The sequence below is a fragment of the Petaurus breviceps genome, unplaced genomic scaffold, assembly GCF_028583685.1.
Source record: "Petaurus breviceps papuanus isolate PSGF00001 unplaced genomic scaffold, PetGlider_PUasm1.0 188, whole genome shotgun sequence".
Lineage (NCBI taxonomy): Eukaryota > Metazoa > Chordata > Mammalia > Diprotodontia > Petauridae > Petaurus > Petaurus breviceps.
In genome coordinates, this window is record NW_027185804.1 from 5,140,953 (window position 1) to 5,157,875 (window position 16,923).

At 41.4% G+C, this 16,923-nt stretch overlaps 1 protein-coding gene across 2 annotated transcripts in view; it reads right to left on the reverse strand.

Moving 5' to 3' along the window:
- Positions 1-16,923, reverse strand: part of SBF2 (SET binding factor 2) — a 526,457-nt gene that overhangs the window by 94,528 nt on the left and 415,006 nt on the right. For both annotated transcript variants that reach the window (XM_069091201.1, XM_069091202.1), the window contains exons 21-26: positions 16,401-16,474; positions 15,137-15,332; positions 10,114-10,241; positions 5,894-6,069; positions 4,682-4,827; positions 1,344-1,542 (exon numbers count right to left, since the gene is read on the reverse strand). In XM_069091201.1, coding sequence (XP_068947302.1) covers positions 1,344-1,542; positions 4,682-4,827; positions 5,894-6,069; positions 10,114-10,241; positions 15,137-15,332; positions 16,401-16,474 — 919 coding nt within the window. The remainder of the gene's footprint in view (positions 1-1,343; positions 1,543-4,681; positions 4,828-5,893; positions 6,070-10,113; positions 10,242-15,136; positions 15,333-16,400; positions 16,475-16,923) is intronic.

Below are 16,923 nucleotides of genomic sequence, written 5' to 3' on the forward strand. Positions count from 1 at the left end.
TCTATCTATCTATCTATCTATCTATCTATCTATCTATCTATCTATCTATCTATCTATCTATCTATCTATCCCTTTATTGTTCTTCCTCATCTGCCAGAGTGCTACATCCTCCTCAGGCCTTAGTTCAGTCCTAGATTCTTCTGTGAAGTTTGCCCTATGACCTTGTGTCAGACTGATCTCCCTCTCATCTGCCAAAGGAAAAACTCTGATGTGTGTACATGTATACATAGAAAGAGGGCACAGGATGAGCTGAATATGAAGGGATGATATCTAAAAAATAAAATTAAGAGGTGAGAGAGGAATTTATTGGGAGAAGGAGAAAGGGAGAGATAGATTAGTGTAAATTATCTCATATAAAAGAGGCAAGAGAAAACTGTTACAGTGGAGGGGAAGAACAGGAAGGTGGAAGGGAATGGGACAACCTTATTCTCATTGAATTTGGCTTAAGGAGGGAATAACATACACACTCAATTGGGTATCTTACCCTACAGGAAAATAGGGGGAAGGGAATGAGAAGGGGGATGACAGAAGGGAGGGTAGAATGTGGGAGAGGGTAGTTAGAAGCAAACACTTTTGAAAAGGGACAAGGTCAAAGGAGAAAATAGAATAAGTGGGGGGTGGGATAGGATGGAGGGAAATATAGTTAGTTTTTCACAATATAACCAGTACGGAATGTTTTGCATAACTACACATGTATAACCTATATTGCATTGCTTATCTTCCCAGTGGGAGTGGGTAAGGAGGGAAGAAGGGAAAAAATATGTAACTCAAAGTTTTAAAAACAAATGTTTAAAAATAATTGTTTTTTTTTTTTACATGCAATTCGGAAATAAGATATACAGGCATTGGGGTATAGAAATCCATCTTGCCTTACTAGAAAGTTGGGGCGGGGGGGGGGTGAAGGAGGATATAAGTGAGCAGACTGGTAGAAGGGGTATTCAGTAGGCTTCCTATTTTGGGGTGGGGGTCAGGGGAAAGATGGGAAGAAAAATTTATAACTCAAAATCTTGTGGAAATGAATGTTGAAAATGAAAAGTAAATAAATTGGAAAAAAAACTAAAAAAAGAAAGAAAAACTCTGGAAGGAAACAAATTGTAAAGGAAATCTTTGACCAAAAGTAATATAATGAAGAAAAAAAAGCAAAATTAGGGAGAAAAAAGGACCTCTTGCCTTGATGTGAAATATGTATGCGGCAAGAACAGACTCTCTGAAGGAGGGACCTGCTTTTCTCATGGTGGGGAAAACTTCTTTTGGACTTTCTGAGTGAACACCTGTCCTGTATGCATGAGAACATACTGAGAAGGCTAATGGAAGGGGGAACATAAAGACAGAACTACACTCACCTGCGGCAGAGAGAATACATCCGATTTGAAGCAGTAATCCTAAAATACTCAGCTTTTGAGCGGGAAGAATTGCCACTTATGGTTCCTAGACCTAAACGCTGATAGTCTCGGAAACAGGCACGTTCCACTAACTGTTCCATTGTTGACTTTTCAGAAGCCTTCAAGGTTGCACTTGTGGGTAGTTCATTGTCATCTGAAACTTTGATAATAAAAATACATTTATAAGAAAGGAGAAAGCTAAAAAAAAATAGCACCTAAAAACTTCTGAGAGACACTTTCATTTGTTATAGAGGGGTTTAATTCAAAAGGCAATTAAAGATGGTCAGAATATCACACATAAATGTCTAGGTAGCATTTTTTTTCCTTGTTGCTGTTACTCTTTATAGAAAACCATCATATTCAGACACATTTACAAGACGTATTTTCTTTCAGGAATGATGGGGGATGTTCAGGAAAATTAATGCCAAGAGCTAATTTTATCACCATTTTACCCATATCCTCAGTGCCATTAAACAAATTCTTGTTATTTAAAAGTAGTTCCAACTTGGCTTGATATCCAAGCTCTCCTATTTTAGTTAGGTTTGTTTATGAAGGCCAGGCAGGCTGTGATGGGACGTGAGGCTGAAAAGAATATATCAGAGTCTCACACTGGTGACCTTCAACTCCAGCAAAATTGCTGTACAAACTCAGTCCTGACATCCTTTGGACGGTAAATTGATTTCACTACTCAAGGATGTAAACTCAGGTCCTTTGATTCCAAACCCAGGACTCATGAACCAATTTCTAATGTTTCTAAGGGAAACCTAGAGCCAAAGAGTGTAATTTTGTGAGAAATGCCCCAAAGTGAACCTGGTTCATATAAATTTGGAACTGAGGTTTTGGGCCGGGGGTTACAAATCCAAGTTATTATTATTACCGTTTTGCCATTTTGCTATTCATTTTATTTTAGAATCCTCCCAGGAAGAATATAGCAGAATATTTATAATGGAAGCTGGGTCTACTTTCATTTGGGAGTTTAGAACATTCTATGCCTGTGGAAGGATAATTCTTTTTTTTCAAGTGCTGTGGCCAATATTCCCTGAAAGCAACGAGCTACTGAACTAGATGATTTGAAGAGAGTTATAGCTAAGTATAGATTTTGCCCATCAAAGCTGGAAGGGTCCTTAAAAGCCCATCTTACCCTTCGTCTGAGAGATGATAATGTGGAGAATCAAACAGGGGAAGGCAAGTTAACCCAGGTTGATCTAGAACCCCAATTTTCTGATACTCAGGGATCTAACATGTTTTAAATTAGTCTAAGGTTCTAAATAACTCTAGTCATTTCACTCAATATATTAAAAATTAAATATTTAAATAAAAAAGATTGTGTGTAATAATTTGTTTATATACATCAACTGCCACCTTAGTCCACAGAAACTGTGGAGATGAGATGTTTTTCCCCGTTTTTTTAAAAAAGGTTTTAATTTTTTTGCTTTTTGGAGGGCAATTGGGGTTAAGTGACTTGCCCAAGGTCACACGGCTATTAAAGTCTTAGTTTCCTCATCTGTAAAATAAAGTAACTACAGATGGTTTCTACCTGCCCTATACTTCAACCCTGGTCTGTTTCCAATAGCTGAATGCTCTTTACTTGCCTATCTGGAAGGGTTTCTCCAGTGGTGGGTTTCAGAAGCGTATCTTTGTGATTTCATGAGTAGGGAGAAGAAGAAGTTACCAGTTGGATTTTTGGTGGTAGCTTCTTGCCTGTTTCCCAGATAGACTTTGTTTAAAATGTCACTGCTTTCTATTCTGTTCTTCTAAGACTTCTCTCATCTGATATCTTTGTATGTAGGTGAAATGGTTCATCTGTTCTTCTAACAGTAATATTTCAAGGATCTATGATTTCCCTGGTGTGTGCCCACCCCACACTGACACAGATAAAAGGATGTTCATTAGAATGCATAATGAGCTTCTATGGCCAATAAAAGACTGATCTCTTACTGGGCATCCTTCTAGTGATAAGCTTCTCTACACTTGCCTAAACTGGTCTTTGGTCCATAGGCAAACAAATACAATACTAGATCAATATTCTGGCTATGTAGGACCCTGATGGCTAATGAGTCAACAAACATTAATTAAGTGCCTACTCTGTGTCTTTGCTGTGCTAAATACTGGGGATTTAAAGAGACAAAAACAATCCCCACCATCAAGAAACTCACATTCTAATGGGGGAGACCACATTCAAACAACTATGTACAAATAAGATATTTTAAATGGTAAAATGTAGGTAATCTCAGAGACAAGGGACTAGCATTAAGAAGCACCAGGAAACACTTCTTGCCAAAGAGGGGATTTTAGCTGAGACCTGAAGAAAGTCAGGAGGGAAAACAAGATAAGAAGGTACAAGGAACACCAGGGAAGCTAACATCACTGGATCACAGAGCATGAAAGAGATGAAAGCATAAGAAGACTGTAAAAGTAGGGAGGACTTCAAAAGCCAAAAGGAGGGCTTTATAATTGATCCTCGAGGTAATAGGGAGCCACTGGAGTTAAGTGAGTTAGGGGCTAACACAGTCAGATCTGTCCTTTGGTGGCTGAGTGGAAAATGGATTGAAATTGGGAGAAACTTCAAGTAGGGAGAGTGACCATACCTAGACTTGTGTAGGCAGTACCTACAAGATCTTAAGGTCCCCTTCCTGTCCACCATGAGGTACAAGTCCTGTCAGATTTTCCTCTTTTCAGTGAACCTGGGAAAGTGGCCCTCTTTTAGCACTGAGGGCCTAGTCCTTAGAGCATGCTCTGTCTAACCCAACAGGAAGGACAAATTTGAGTATGTTATCTGTCCCTTTTGGCACGTGCATACACACATGCATTCACACACACACACTATACCAACAAAAAATACTTGATTTCCTCTAGGTTTTCACCATGTTTGAATGGTAATACTGTTTGTGAACCCAAGCTTGATGTGGACAGACATAGCAAGGCAGCTCTGATATGTGAGACATGGAGTCCACTGAACAAAACCCATTTGATCAATGGGGAACTGTCAAAGTCTAATTCTGGGATTCTGGTCAACAGTCAAAATTTTTTCTAGGAAATCTGGATCTTGGAAAATCATGGCTGGAGGGATGCTAAATTCTATGCCAGGATGTGAGTCTTGGCATTGCCAACAATTTTCTGTACCATCTTGAGTAAATAATTTAATCTCATTAAGCCTCATTTTTCTTAGATCTAAAAGGAGTGTCTAAACTAGATGGATGACCTGTAGGGCCCTTTCCAGAGTCCAGACCCTAATAGGATTCTTGTCTTCTATATAGAATAAAAACATAAATCAATTATGTAATAGAATTCGTGTGTACCAGAGATGTCATCCTCTTCATTCCATCCAGGACGATTTCCTCGCTCTTCCATAATTGTTCCTGTTCTCCTCTTCAATAAATACTGGCGACCAATGGTCATTTTCCCTGCTCGTTTGGCACCTTTCACTATTGTTTTTGAAAAAGTGCTACAGATCACAAATCAAACAAAATACTCATTAAAATTTGAAAAAAACAAACAAACTTGAATTCTAATAGTCACACACATTTCACAGACGTACCCCTCCTTCATCCCCTTGCTGCCAGCCTGACCCAGGCCTTTCTCACCTTATAAGGACATTACTGCAACAATGTTTTGATTGGTTGCCCCAAGTTAGTTTCACATCCTCTAAACCACTGTGTGCATGGTGGCTGGATTAGCTCTTATTCAAGCATCACTTTCACTATATAAGGTTTACTCTTTCATTTAGAACAAATAATCATTCTCCATTGCTCACTTCATCAAGTCAAAACTTCCCTAACTTGCTTCCAGGACTCTCTACAATCAAGGCCTGTTCTCTTTCCCCTTATTTCCCATTGCTCTCCAATAGAACTGCATAAGGTCTTGGCATGTTGGAAAACATAGTGATTCTTGGGCCTGTCTGGCAGCATCACAGGAACATGGGCCTGGGAATCAGGAGTTTTGGGCTCTAGCTCCATGGTAGCCATTAATTAGCTAGGTGTATATCTTTGGACAAATCCTTTATAATGAGCCTCAGTTTCCTCATCTGTAAAAATGAGGGCATTGAACTAGATGAGCTGAGGTCATTTTTAGCACAGATATTCTGTAAAGTTATGCTTATAATTATTTATACTAAATTATAAATATTTATACTAAAATATTTATATTTTTTTATGATGTCTGGTAGAACTGATAACAGGAGTCCCAAGATGGTGGAGACTTTACATGTGGCTAGGTGTGTATTATCAATGGCAACTACAAACATCCTATACCTAAACATAGTGTAATTTTTCTCTGTATTTAAAAATATTCCCCCCCCCTCCTTAGTACATGTTATATAGAACCTGGCCAATAGTACTAATATACTTTTGATGATACTGATCATCTAACCAATTAGAATTGAAAACTCTAGCTCTCACAATTTATCGTGATCTTACCGAATTTAAAAACCAAAGTGACTAAAGGCCTGGCAACAGCCCCACAATCAGGCCTGGCAGTGAAGAGAGAATGCACTCATTCCTCTGCCTTCTTACCGGAAAGAAGTATTCTTCTCTTTCTGCTTGGGTAAGATGACCTGTGGGGCAGTCTGGCCAGCAGCAAAGGCAAAGGTGCTAAAGATGGATGGGGGGTAGCGGGCCTTCATCAGCTGCTTCTTAAAGACCTCCACAGCCTCTGGACTCACTTCTTCATCAAAGGCCACTTGGATCAGCTGTAGAGCAGAGAGATCAAACATATTAGATGTGTTACCAGGCATTCCAGAGATGCCTGCCAGCAGAAGGTTCAGAGGGAAGGCTTAGCCTTTCTCTTTTGTCGTCATTTAAATAACTCATCTCTTGAATGCCACATCTATGCTGAGGAAAAACAAGGGTGTTAGGAGAAAGGCAGACTTGGCAGACAGGACTACAATCTCACATCCCACACTGTGCTACCAGATGCAGGCTGCTTAACCTCTCAAGCCTTCATATCTTCATGTGTGAAATGAGAATGATCATACTAATTAATATCTACCATAGAGGGCTGTTCTGAGGATTAAATGTGAAGCATTTTGCAAAGCTTAAAAATTTATATACAATTAGTCGTTGTTACCATAATTTTATTGGGTGAAGTAGCTAATACACCACTGTCAGTTTATAATTCAATTACACTCACATTTACTATGTGCCTACTGTGCTAGGAAATGGAATCTATAAACTAATACTATTAACTGACAGGTATGTAGCACATTAAGGTTTGCAAAATATTTGATATACATTATTACATTTGATCTCCATAAACCTTTGTGAGACAGATGCTGTGGTCATTATAATCCCCATTTTACAGATGAGGAAACTCATGAGAAGAGAGGTTAAGTGCCTTGCCTAGGGTCAAACAACAGGAATCACCTGAGGAAGAAATCAAACCCAAATCTTCTGAATTCTAAGGCCACTAGGCCCCCTGGCAGCCACAAGAGGCTGGAGGAAATGTATGCCATATTATGCCAGCAGCTTGCTCTCACCCAATGACTCTCTCCACCTGGGCATATAGCCCAATAGGTCTCCCCCCAGATGGGCCAGAGAGCTCCTGACCAAACTTCATAGTCACATGGATGGCCCATATGATGTTCATTGTGGAATGGCTGACAATTTGACCAGTCAGAAGAAGTCAAATGGCAGTTGTCCAAGGCAGTATGAAAATATCTTTGTTACCAATGCAGTTCAGAGTCTTGAGGCATCCAAAAGTGTATGAGAAGAGCAGATTCCAGCCCTTGGGAAATGGGAAAACCAAGTTTTACTAAACAGTGATCTCATTTACCAATTTATCTCCATCTTGAGGAAGGTCTACCTTGGCTTTCAGGATTCTTGGCCAGAGTGATGGGGATGTGGAAGAATGCTATGATGCACAGAAAACTCGCTTCCTAGACAGGGAGTTGGGAGATCTGGGTGATAGTTTGGCTTCTTCAATAATTAGTTGGGAGAGGTCAGGACCCCTCTTGGAATCTCAGCACAGCACAGCATTTAGAGCTTTTGTTGAATGTAATGACCCCTTTTTAAGGGTGAAAATGTTTTTGGAATTTATATGACCAGGTAGACTGTTAGGATTTGTTGATTAGGAAAAGACATGATGGAGTTATTATGAATCCAGTAACATCCAGTAACACTTTTAAGTGAATTTGAATCTTATTAATCAAAATAGTTACCATGAATTCCAGCTTGAGAGCATCATCTTGGCTGGGAGGTGACCCTAGCTTCTCAAAACCTGTGCCGGGGGAGCACCAGCTGTGGAGGGGCCTAAAAGGCTACAGAGCTTTACAATATAGTACCAGGCAGGGCCTACATGTTTCTTAAGATCAGCCTAAGTAAGAACTAAGAGTCTCACAGACCCTAAGTCTACAAGTAAGAACTAAGTAAGACACCACCAAAATCTGTCATTGGATGATCAATCCTTGATTATGGTAACCCATAAAAAAAAGAAAAATACAAAATGGTTATTAGTCCTACATGGCTACATTCTGCTTTTACTGAGACAATGATAGACGGAATATGGGGAAGAGAGGGCTAAGAATCACTATCTTTAGACTGTCTATATGAACATTAATTTACCTACTGGTGTTTGGAATGTAAGAACCTTGTTCAGCAACCAGTGAGTGGACATATTAGTGGAAGAAATAAATCATATCATTCTTGACATTCTTCCTATAAATGAAACCAGAAGACAAAAGGAAATTGAAGCTAAATTAATGGGTGACTCACAGGTTCCTCTTGGAAAGGCTTTTGGAATTATCACTTTGGCAGTTGTGCAAAATGAACTGGAGATGGAATACTAGAATAAGGACACTGATCAGGGAAGAGTTGTGGCAGGTAAGGGGTGATGATGGCCTCAATTAGGAGTAGTGAAAAGATGATGGATGCAAGAAATGTTCTGGAGACAGGATCCATGAGTCTTGTAACCTGGTTGGATATGAGGAACAAGGCAGGGAAAAAGCAAGGAGGGCTCTTGTTGCAAACCAGGGTAATGGGAAGGATGGTGATGTCATTGACAGAAGCAGGGAAGTTAGGAAGAAGTCTGGGTTTAAGGGTAAAACACCTTGAGTTACATTTTAGACATGCTTAATTAAAGACACCTATGGGAAATGGTAAGTGGAGGTACCCGCCAGGTATCTCGCTAGTGATGTAGGACTAGAGCTCAGAAGAGATGAGCGCTGAAGAGGTAGATATGAGAGCTGTCTGTATAAAGCTGATAAGTGATGCCATGGAAACCGAAGAGATTACCAAGACAGAAACAAGAGGGTCCAGGAGAAAACCCTAGGTCAAACCTAGGCATAGTTAGGGATGGGACTTGGATGAGAAGACTAAGAAAGAGTGGTCAGACAGGGAAAGAGGAATCCTGAAAACCCAAGGAGGAGGCAGTAATCTACAGTGTCATGTGTCATGGAGTGGCCATGAGGGAAGGCCTCTGGGAGTAGATTGTTTCTAAGGTCTCATGTCCACTTTAACTTCTTCTGACTAATACTAATCAGACTATAGTATCTTGAGGATTCCAAGATCACAGAAACTTAAAGGTACCCCAAGAGAAATGTCAGGGGAAATGGGTTCTTTTGCAGAACGTTATTTGTTAACAGGGTTCTCTTCTGAGTAAACCAGACCTTGTCTCCACAGTTCCCTGCATAGTTTCCCTAATTGAAACCACAGTCTCTTATTAGGAGGAAGATGATTATCCCCATATGGAGTGTGGCTATGGGGCAGTGGAGTTTGTTGCAATGTCTCCAAGGTTACCTTCCAGTAGGCTTGGCTCTCAATATGCCTGAACTCTTCCTGAAGCTTTTTATTACTCTCTTATTCTCCGCACCATCAACAGTTTCATTCTCCATGTTCCCTTTTTCAAGATTTTGTCACCTTTTGACTGGACTACTGTAACAGCCTATCAACTGGTTTCCCTGTTCCCAGTCTCCCACCTCTCCAATACCACCTTCATATAGCTTCATATATCCTTCAACCTTCAATGGCTCTCCATTGCCCAAAGGATTCAAGGTTTATCACAATCTGTATCTGATCTACATTTCAGCCTTCTCTCACAGTGTTCCTTATAAGCTCTATTCCAATCAGAACAGGTTCCTAGTTGTTCTCCAGTCTTATCCCATCTTATTCTGACTCCATGCATTCGTGCAGACTGGTTGAGAGTACCTGCAACTTGTGTTTTCCTTCAAGATCTTTAAGTAAGCTCGGAAGCCCTGAGTTCAGATCTAGCCTCAGATGCTTATTAGCTGTGTGATGATCATGGGCAAATCCTTAAGCTCTGCCTGCCAGTTTCCTCATCTGTAAAATGAGAATAATAAAACCTGCTTCCCAAGGTTGCTGTGAGGACAAAAATGAAATGATACTGGTAAAGCTCTATGTGTAAATGCCAGCTTACTGTCGAGCTCCAGCTCAGGAGAGATTTCCCTCACAAAGTCTTCCTGAGTGGCGTCTCCCCACACCCACCACACTATCAGTGTCTTCTCTATCCTCCGGGTTCTCACAGCACTTTGGATCCCTTTTGCTCCTCTGCTACTCCTCCCCATAGCATCCTTCTTTGTGTGTGTGTCCTCCCTCCCTAGTTTCACTGTAAGCTGGACTGGGGGAGAGGGAGGGGAAGAACTGTGCCTTATCTTTTTTAACCTTTGTATCCCCTAGTGCCTGACATGGCAGGTCCTCGTTAGAGGTTTCCTGAGTTGAGCCTGGGCAGTCTGACTGGCAGATCCCTTTTAAGCCCCAGCACATCATCCCCTCCCTGGTACCTGGAAGGAGGCCGACGTGATCTGCATCCCCTCCTGCATGTTCTGCTGCAGCTGGTTTGGGATGGTGATCTTCTTCTCCTTGGTGATGGACGCTATGGGGAAGCTCCGCACAACCGTCTGTTCACCAACTAAGACAGAACAGACTCTGGGTTAGTTTACCAGGGACACGACTGGCTTTCAGATACTTCCCTGGAGAAAGAGATGGAGATGGCTGGGCTGAAACCTGAGTGAGGGGCTCTCTTCCTCAGTGAAGACGGCCTAGAGGATGAATGAATGCTGCTTGTCTATTATTTGCAGACTGGCTCTCATCTCACCTCGGGATTGTTGCAGCATTCCCCTCCAGTCCCCAATCTAGTTTCTGTCAAGCTGAAAGAACAGCAGCTTGGAGGTCAGCAGGTACCTATCACAGGACTGTGACACAGAAAGAGTTCGGAGCCCTGGTTCTGCCACTTCCTGAGTGACTCTAGATAAGTCTCTACCCTTTTCTGGGACTCAATTTCCACATTTGTCAGTCAGTCAATAAACATTTATTAAACTCTACCATATACCAGGCATTGTGCTAAAATGAAGACAATATTATTTGCACTGTATGCCTCATAGGGGTATGCTGGGCATCAAATTAGTTAGTGGATGTGAAATGCTTTGCCAAAAATTAAATAAGGCCTCAGAGGTTTAATGTTTGTATAAAACAGGGGTCCTTAACCTGAGAGTCCATGGACAGACTGCAGGGGGACTGTGAACTCAGAGGGGAAAAAAATTCCATCTTTTTTCACTAACTTCTAATGGAAATTTAGCATTTGCTTCACTAAGAAACATTATTCTGAAAAGGGGCCACTGGCTTCATCAGACTGCTCAGGGGACACGCCACAAAAATGGTGAAGAATGGCTTTACTCTAGAAGAGTAAGCAAAGAGCAGCTTGTATTCTTAGAGCTTAATCAACACTAACATATCTACCTGAGTGGGGTGGAGGGCTGAGCTTAAGACCCAGTGAGGATTATGGGTAGGCAAGCCAGGCAGTGACTGGGGCAAACATGTAGGGATACAGTGAAGGATACTTTGTCATCTGATTCTTCATAAACAGACATGATATTAATGCCCTCTAATCCTGTTCTCTGAGGTACAGAGATATTCTTTTGTGAAAAGTCCTATATGTTACACTAAAGTAACTCTCCCTGTTCTAAGACAGTCATAGACAGGGAGGTGCCCCTGCCAAGCCTTACAAGGGGCATATATGCTCCTTTGCCTAGCTTTGGTTTCAAGTCTTGGGTTTCTAGGAGTTTAAATAGTAAAGTTAAATGAGGTCAACGACTGTACTAAATGTAAGGCACTGGAGAGGACACAAGTAGCAGGGGAAAGTTTATCCATTAAGACGTTCACAAACTAATTAAGGAGACAAAGATTCTTTTTGGCTTACATGTGTATGTGGGATACAGAAGGGGCAGAGCACTTTAACTTACATTATCTCACCAATGTGTGGGAGTGAGGCCTTGCAAGATGTAGAAGGGCAGACTTTAGCTGGCTCCTGGCATTTGTGGATTTGCTGGCTAGACATAAGCTCCTAATAACCTGCCTATGATGCCACAAAGTAAGACTAGACCAAAATAGAAATCAATGCAAAATGCCTAGCTGCATGAGTGAGGAAGATCAATGAGCACAGGGTGATTTCTTTTTTAGATTTTATATAATTAGGGGACTGGAGATGCAAAACAATTCACTTGATCTTCTATCTCCAATTGCCTATTGAACATCACAAACTGGATGTCCCATAGACATCTAAAAAAGTGAGTACAAAATGGAACTCATTATCTTTTCCCCCAAGCACTCCCTCTTCTCAACCTCCATATTACTCCTGAAGATTTCCCCATCCTCTTAATCACTCAGCTTGGAAACCTAGGTTGCAACCTTGCCTCCTCCCTCTCACCCCCACATACAATCTTTTACCAAGGCCTGCTGATTTTAGCTTCTTCATGTCTCTGGCACACAGCTCCTTCTCTCCTCTGACACTGCCACCAGCATGGCAAGGCCCCCATCATCTCACTCTTGGACTGCTGGGATGGCCCGCTGATTGGTCTTTTTGCCACAAGGCCCCCCATTATAGTCCATTCTTCACTCAACAATCAGAGTGATCTTCCTAGAGTGAAGGTTTCTACTCAGGTGACTCCCTGTCACCTCCATGCCTGTTTGGCTTTTAAAGTCCTTCATGATCTCCCCACCATCCTTTGCTTTTCCAGTCTTCTTACACACTACTCCCTCACCCCTATATGCTCTGTGTTCCAGTGACACTGACCTACTTTTTGTTGTTCACCTCCTGACTCAGGGCATTTGCACTGGCTGCAATGCTCTCCCTTCTCATCTCTGCCTCGTGGCTTCCTTCAAGTTCCAGCTAAAATCCCACTTTCTACTTATCTTTCTCTATTTCATTTTCATTTTGAGGAAGTAAAAATTCTTTTTACAATGAATTAACCAATAAGAACCATTTATTAAATATTTACTATGTGCCAGACACTGTACTAGGCTCTGAGGTTACAAAGACAAAAATGAAATAATCTTTCTAAAAAGTGGGAACAACAGGAAAAAGAAACTGAAAAAGGGAAAATATTCACACTCAGTTGTGGGCAAATGCTAAATGGTTATTCCATGCTCTCTGTAAGAAATCTATCATAGGCTGGAAAATCAAACATCTCTTAAGCATTAGTGTAATACTACTCAGGTACTAGTAAAGCCTACTAAACTGCTAATAAAGTTTTAGAACACATAAATTAACTGGTACCATAAAGGAAAAGACAAAACTCATATGTACACTCAGGAGTAAAAATCCTTTACACATATTCATGTGTCAGGAAGACAGCTTGAAAGGCTGCTGCCGTTTGTCTATAGTCACCAGCACATCTGTTCAAATGCCTAAAAATATTTAAATAAAATTTTATTGTTATCGTTTGTTTCTCTGTCATCTATATTCCCCACTACATAACATACCTCTATGCCCCCTACCCAGGACTAGGACTATTGTTAACACCTTTGAATAGAGCATATTCTTTAGGAAAGGGCCTGAATGACAGGATGACACTCTATCACTGAATGTGGAATGTCAGAACTAGAAGGGATACTGACAATCTGCTCTAATCTTCTAATTGTACAAGAGGGTAAACTGAGAACCAGAGTAGTTGCTCAAAGCAATGCCACAGGTTATTGGCACAGCTTGCTTGGGCCCTGCATCTCCTACCCATTTGGTCTTTCTGCTATAATGTCCTGCCTTTCCAATCTGGCTAGTAAATTTGGCACAACTATGGCTCTGAACCGAGATGTTTAGTGATTATAATTTTCTAGCCCTTGAAATACATAAAGGTTTAAAGACAATATCTAGGTTAAAAGTAACTCTAGAGCAACAAAAACTAGAGAGAAATGTGATGCAAGAGGCCCTCCAAAGTTCTCTCCCTAGAAGAAAGCATTGTAGAGTAAAATGGTGGGGATGAGAATGCTGAGGCTGCAAAGCCTAAACATGAACCACACCATTTTACCCAAAAGATTCCTTTCCATATCAGTGTTAAGACTGATAGTAGATCATCTGAGCCAGTCAGGGACAGGAGCTAAGACAGCATGCTCATGACGGCACAGTTAAAGGTCCGATCCCTGTCTAGGCAAAGCAGAAAAGCCTGTTTGGTAATTACAGATGGCAAATCTATCTCCATAACACTGCTGAGCATCACAAGAAAAATGGGCTGAGGGAGGAGAGATGACTCGAGCCACTCTGCACTGCTGGGGAAAAGGGCTCTAGGAATGTACCCTACAAAATGAGGCTCAGAATTCTCAGGCATATTTGCAAAGCGCAGGGTATCACATGCATACTACAGACCTGAGAGACAATACGGAGACTTATTAGTGGAGAACTACAAACGTAATTCATCCAACGGAATAATTACAACAACGATAACTCTTTATGCCTAAAACCGCTTTATGTCTATTATCTCATTTGATCTTCTCAATAGTCACCTGAGGTATGAAGTAAGTAATGACAAATGCAGCCCAGACTCTGCCCGCTGGCCCATCAGCCTTCTCTGGGGCTTTCTTTTCCAAGCTGCTGGTCAACCAGGACTGGGATTTTTGCCAAAAGTCCCTGCGATGCAGTGGGAAGAGCCCTGGAGCTGGGTCACTGGGGAGCATTCCCCCTGACTTCTCAGAGTTTCCTCCAAGGTAAAGTCAGGATTGTATCTGCAATACCTCTCTCACAGGGCTGTTGTGAGGATCAAATGCAATGGGTAAAGTATAAAAAGTACTTTGTACACTGCAAAGTGCTGTGGAAATGCTAGCCACTCTTTGAAGCTACAGAGGGAAGCAGCTTAATAAATATTTGCTGATTGACCCCCAATTATTAGTAAAGAACTTTCAAGCTAATTCAACATGTCCAAAAGAGAGGAACTTAAAAAGTAAGAAATTAATAAAAATATCAGGCAGAACTTGGAACAAAAAGACCCTTTCCATTATTTTCCCTGTAAAAGTGTGGTATCATATGACACAACTGAGAAGAATGCTCTTTTAGGCTAAGATACTGATTACAGATCTGGCAGAAGGTCAGTAACATGATGGATGGTGGGGATTTTCAGCTTCATTCAAGGACGGTAATGGAAGCATTCTAGGAAATGAGGTGTTTTTGGCACCCAGTTAATCACACCAAGTAGGTGGCTGGCTGCCTGGTCCACCCACAAGTCTTGCTAGTTCTGAAGTAATTCATTAAGTAGATAGAATGAATGCTCATTTGAACAAATACACTTGTGATTTTTTTTTAGGAAGGTACCTGAGATTTCTCAAATGATATGAGTGTTCAATCAATTATTAGCTAATAACAGACGAAAGCACACTGGGAAATGTCTGACTTTACAAAGCACTAGCTCTTCCTCTGAAATAATAACTAACAACCTCCCCCCTTCCCCCAACAACCAACCGCTTTTACTACATCAACACAGAGTCCAGGATCTATCTAACCTTTTTAACACCAATGGGTTTTTTGGATTTTGTGATCCATACCTAGCTGATCATGAGGGGTCCCTTTAAATATAATTCTGTATGTGGTAAGAAACAGGGCTCCTTCTGCCGGCAGGATGTGGGGACCTCCCAGAAGCCCTCCTGTAGCTTCCTCTCTTCCATCGGGATCGAGAAGCACACGGAGGCCTTCGCAAACTATTTCTTCTCCTGGAAGCAGGGTGGGTCTTAGAATCTTAGGCTAATGAGAAAAAAAATAGTTATCACCAACTCAACTCTGGGTGCTTAAATACGCAAGAAACAAGACAGTTTTTGAGTCACTGCACATGGATAATAAAGCTTTAATCAGAACTGCTGCTGTTCTTGTTGTTCAGTCACTTCAATCACATCGGCCTCTGTGGTCCCGTCTGGGGTTTTCTTGGCAAAGATTCTGGAGTGGTTTCCCATTTTCTTTTCTAGTTCATTTTGCAGTTGAAGAACTGAGGCAAACAGGCCTAAGTGACTTGCCCAGCTTCACATGGCTAGTTATTAAGTGTCTGAGGTTAGATTTGAACTCATGAAGATGAGTCTTCCTGACTCCAGGCCTGACATTCTATCTACTGCACCTCCTGCTACGAGACCTCAAATGATAAGGTGGGTGGTTTAGAATTAGGGAACAGGAAAGGGGGACACTAATAAGGAATTGGTGGTTTTTGCAAGATTGTCCAGGTTGGGGGAGGTGTTGGGGAGTCAGCCCTGGAGAGCCCCACTACATGCTACAGTGATGTGAAAAAGACTGAAAAAGATAAGCCCACAAGGCTCTATTCCAGTGTTTGACTTTGACCCAAGAGGTATGATGATAAAGCTGTTGCTTGGGGCCAGGGGTTGGAGTGGTCATTTAGACCTCAGTGAACTTCTGAATCTGACCAACACACTGACCAAATGGCAAGAAGAAGGGTGGGTGTGGCCACCATCCTTAAGTTCTGGTGGAGGGAAGGCCTGCAGACTTTTAAAATGACTATTTGCTTTGTTGATGTCCAGATCACTTCGAGTAGGGGAGAATGCCTCAACCTGGTCAGGCAAGCTCCTTCACAAGAGCCTCCCCTTGGTTATATGTGGTCTAATTTAACTCTTGGGCCTGGCCCCATGGTTGGGTCCATTCTAGCTCTTGCATATGAGTCAAGCAAAGAGCTAGAATAAGTTATTCCCAGGAACGAAGCTAAGTGACCCCTCCAGGCTCAATTGTTTCCTGCCACTCTTTGAAAAAAAAAATGCTGCAAAATACAAATGAATCTTTCATATGGAGAGAGCACACTTTTTGCAACATTACCTTCTGTATTGGGGGGAGCCTTCTACTTTCTCGATGAACAGCCTCCAGGGTCTCAATATGCATTGCTACAATTCCTAGAAAGATTCAGAGTATTTAGGGTAAAATGATTCAGATGAAGTAGAAATGAACAAAAAAAGTTCTGAAATCCTGTATTTAAATAGTAAATCAACAATACAGATCAGAATATACTGCTTTCTTCAAAGCTCAGTTCAAAAGCCCTGTTTTAGATGAGGTATCTCCTGGTATGTTCACCTCTCTGGGTCTCCCTCCCTCCCTCCCCTCTGCAAGCCCCTATCTGAATTCACCTAGTATTGACTCTGTATATTTTTTACTAACTTATTCATACCTGTTGTTCTCCCCAACAGAAAAGAAGCATCTTGAGGGGCAAGGACTGGTTTTTTTTTTTGCCTTTGTACCCCAGTATCCAGCACAGTGCCTGGTACAGAGTAGGGCAAAAGTAAATATTTGATTCATGCATTATTTAGGTATTTATCAGAGCAGCTAAGAGTTGGGACCCTGGAGT